This window comes from Mesitornis unicolor, unplaced genomic scaffold, assembly GCF_000695765.1.
Source record: "Mesitornis unicolor isolate BGI_N332 unplaced genomic scaffold, ASM69576v1 scaffold32445, whole genome shotgun sequence".
NCBI classification, from domain to species: Eukaryota; Metazoa; Chordata; class Aves; order Mesitornithiformes; family Mesitornithidae; genus Mesitornis; species Mesitornis unicolor.
In genome coordinates, this window is record NW_010185356.1 from 1 (window position 1) to 3,955 (window position 3,955).

Below are 3,955 nucleotides of genomic sequence, written 5' to 3' on the forward strand. Positions count from 1 at the left end.
GGAGCTGCCAGGCGAGGCCCGCAGGCCCCGGGCTGCTGGTCGAGGCCTAGGGAGCGACGCTGCGCTCCGAGCCCCGCGATGGGTTCACGGCCTGCCCGGTGCTTTTGAGAGGCAGCCGAGGAGCAGCCTGGTTTTGGCCGTTCATTTGTGAGATTGCTGCTTGCGCTGCCTGCCATGTGTGGCTGGCAAAGGGACCTTGCTCCTGAGGTGCTCCAGGCAGCCAGGCATATAATAGCTACCTTAATGCTTGGCTTGTGGGCGTTGTAAAACCTAGAAAGTCTTGCCTGCTCTTCCCCTTCTCCACATGGAGTACATCAGGTTGTAGGCTGGCACAGAGCTCCTTCTCTTGGCAGGCAAATGGTTAAATACTTGATAATTATGTGCTTGTATATAAGGGGTGAAAAGGGAGGAAGCAGGATGCCTTGTGTCACTGTTCAAGCACCCCGCTGTTTTCTTCCTAGGAGGAACTGCAGGAGGTTCTCTGCTCTGCCGACGAGGGGACCTGGCTGCTGGTGTCACATCTGGACCCTTCACCCTTCCCTGCTATCAGATCTGGCGTCCACCAAGGATCCATCCAGGCGTGGTGGTGCTGGTGCTGAGGTGGGGCTGTATAAACCCCATCAGCAGAGCAGGTAACAGCCACAGTTAGCATCGATCACACAACCACGCTGCTGTGACAACCCACGGCTCGGCCCTTTCACTACTGAAGCAGCGCTTGTGGCTTTTTTTTTATAGCTGTGGGCAAGAAATATGCAACAATATTTATACATCTGTAAATAATATACTGTGAACAATAGCCAGTAAATTATGAGGTCTTCCTAGATAGACTTCAGGCCAAGTAAAATACACAACTGGGCCAGATGACTTAAATTTTCCAGCTATAAATTACAGCAATTCACCAGCTGTATGTAATAAACTGGAAGCGAGTGGGTCTCCCTTGAGATCTGGTGTTTAAACCTGGGGAAATAACGGCCTTTTTAAAAACATACAGTCCTAAGCAAAAGAGAACAAATCATAAGGGTGCTGTGGAAGGGAAATAAAGACAGACAACAGGTGAGAGTTACTTAGACAATTTAATTTATATCCCCACTCCCCAGTAATGGGGTTCTGTAGCTCTGTTCATCTTTCAGGTTTCCCACACCATGCAGGAAGGAATCACGGTTGTTCCATAATAATAAATAATAATAAAATCTGTCCACAAAAGCTGTAAACATTATTTTGAGTCTTTTGTTATTTTCTCTTCCAAACACACACACGCAACATCGGTATCAAAGAATTTCTAGGTGACCTTTAATGCCTTGACCCTGACTCAATCTCACACTTTTTTTTTTCCACTTTATTTTTCTTTTATTTTTTTTTAAGCAAAAATACCTTGATGTGAATGTTCCTGTGACTGGTATCTCATTGTATTCCCCTACTTCCAGGCCCTACAAGAGCCTCTTGCGTAGAAAGTTTCTGAAACCCTGTCACAACCCCACAGGGATGTGAAACCTTTGCGAGGTCCGGTTCTTGGTCTGAGGCTGCTCTGCTTTTCCACCTCTGCAGCATCTCCTGCGCCTGCGTCTCAGCACCTGGAGAACACCTGAGGGTTTCACAGCACCGGGCGTGTGGATGCCAGGGCGTGTGTTTTCCTCTCCCGCTTACGTCTCTGAGCTCAGCTCGTAGCTGACTTGAAAGCAACACCACAATCTGCTCAGACCTGCCCGCTCATTTTAAGTCTCACTCAAACGCACAATATCTCCTTAGCCCGCATGGCTTCGCGAGCGTGGAGGTGAGCAGGTCCTGTTTTATCATTAAGACTCCTTCAAGTAATGCTTGCTTTTGGCTTGCAAATAAATCAAGGACAGCAGTAAAACAAGAAAGGAAAATAAATCTTCTGATTGATTGCAGGCAGAGCACGTTCTTCCGGCTCTTTGCTTTTTACGCTTGGGTTCAGTAACGGCACGTAGCGGGTTTTTTTTTGGCGCTTTCCTAGCAAGCTGTCCATGCTCTCAATGCAAACCGTGCACGTGACACCCAGCCGCTCTGAGGGTCCCGCACATCGACCCCGTGCGGTTCTTCGCAGGGCTATCGGTCACGAGTAAATCCAGGCTGTTTCGCACGATTTCTCATTTTCCTTCCGAAATACTCTGAAGGATTTTGATGAGATTCTCCAGGCCAAAAATATAGCCGTGGTCTGGCCCGTCGTAAGTGGTGTGGTTGCATTTGGAGCCTTTAAAAGTGGTGTGGGCAAAGTCAATCATCCGGACGTCGGCTCTGGAGGGGTGGGTGCCGTGGGCCGCGGTGCAGTTTGTTTTTTGGAAGTGCAGGTGATTATCCAAGGGGGCCGTGCTCTCCTTGTGCTCCTGTCCCTCGTAAATGATGAGAAGCGAGCTGGAGTAGAACCTGTAAGAGCTCTGCTTCCTGATGACAGACAGCAGCGCCTTCAGCCGCAGGATGATGGGCTCCAGGAGATCCGCTCGCAGGCGGTTGCCGTTGCACAGGAATTGGCGCAAGGTTTGCCTGAAGCCCTCCGGGGTGAGCTTCCTGCCGTAGTACTTATCTTTGCAGAGAAAATGGCCAGTGTCCGCTTGGTAAACCTTGAGGAAGAGAGCATCACTTGGATTCAGTTGGTCACTTTTCCCCAAAACCCTCACGATTTTGCCCTAATCTAAAGCATTCAGATTGGGACGCAGATGCTCCTGGCAATACCCAGCGATGCTGGCAATGAACTGCAGGCTGCTCCCTGAATCCCACACCTCCTGTCTTTGCCGGAGATTTAAACTATTCAATTTAAACCGCTAGTGCAGATTGTTGTTGTACTGCTATAAATTACCCCTTGGTGAAACACAAGTAGCTGTAAGTCATAGCTGTGTCACCAGTGATTTACAGCGTTTTTCCCCTCCGGCTATGGTAGGAGTTTGCAGCAGTACAGGAATACCCCAGCTCTGCACCTTCTCGCAATGTGTGATGCACGGGAAGCAATAATCTCGCTTTCTTAAGCACAAGATGTAGACAGCAATTTGTATGTGAGGCTCTGGTAACACCGAGTAAGAAATGAGGGAGGGAATTTAGAATTGGCTCACACGCCAGTTGTAATTTCAAGGATAATCTGCTCAACAGAAGGATGTCAGAGACCAGAAAGGGACACAGGGTTTGACACCAAGTGTTTACGCTGCTATGTATGTGCTTTATAATCATCATCCCCATAATTACACTTCAGGCACAGCTGAACAACGCTTTGAAACCTGCTTGAGAAGTGTGAGTGAAACTAATGCGTGGTTTCGGTTTCCAGGAGGAAGGGCAGCGATTCTGAGCAAGAGGAGCCGTAATATTTAGCACTAAACAAAACCTCTCGTGGTGACAGGATGAGACAGCTCTGCGAAGGCACGAGGAGGGCAAGGGATGCTTTTCTTACTGCCTGTATTTGGAAACTGCTTCATTTCACACCAACAAAAAGCCCTTTTACTGAGATTCCCAGCTTGGTTTCAAGCCGTGTTTTGGGCAAACACCGAAAGGACCCAGGCTCTGTCTTACCCAGGCTCTGTCTTACCTGCATCCCACAGATGCGGACGCCCAGTGATGCAGAGGTGCTTTGTTCACACTTCTTGATGTGCCGGGCTTTCTTCTCCTCCGAGGCGTCATCGCCGTGCTGCCGCGTGCCCATCTTCAAGTCCAGGATGCAGGGGTAGCTGTATTTTGACACCACGTTTTCAAGCAATAGAAACTCTGAACGCGAGTTAAGGGCAACTCAATACTTCTCAATTCTAATTGAAAGAGGTCTTAAATCAGAGCAACTTCTGACACTCCATAATAGCTCACAACTGTAACGAGACTTTCTGAGCCAATTTTACCAACATGTCATTGCTATCGGCCCCTCGCTGCCAATTTCCCTTAATTTACTGTAGTACAGTCCTAGCAATTAAAGCACCACCAGCTCCATCCTCCAGTGACACGATAGCCCTGGGCTGTCAAT

General features: G+C 48.7%; 1 protein-coding gene across 1 annotated transcript; it reads right to left on the reverse strand.

Annotated features, from left to right (window-relative positions):
* Positions 1-2,108: 2,108 nt before the first annotated feature.
* LOC104540895 (inositol hexakisphosphate kinase 3-like) lies at positions 2,109-3,708 on the reverse strand (the record flags this gene model as incomplete). Its single annotated transcript, XM_010184813.1, has 2 exons — positions 2,109-2,579; positions 3,533-3,708. Coding segments are annotated over 2 exons (647 nt in total), but the record flags the coding sequence as incomplete, so codon positions are not given.
* Positions 3,709-3,955: the final 247 nt, after the last annotated feature.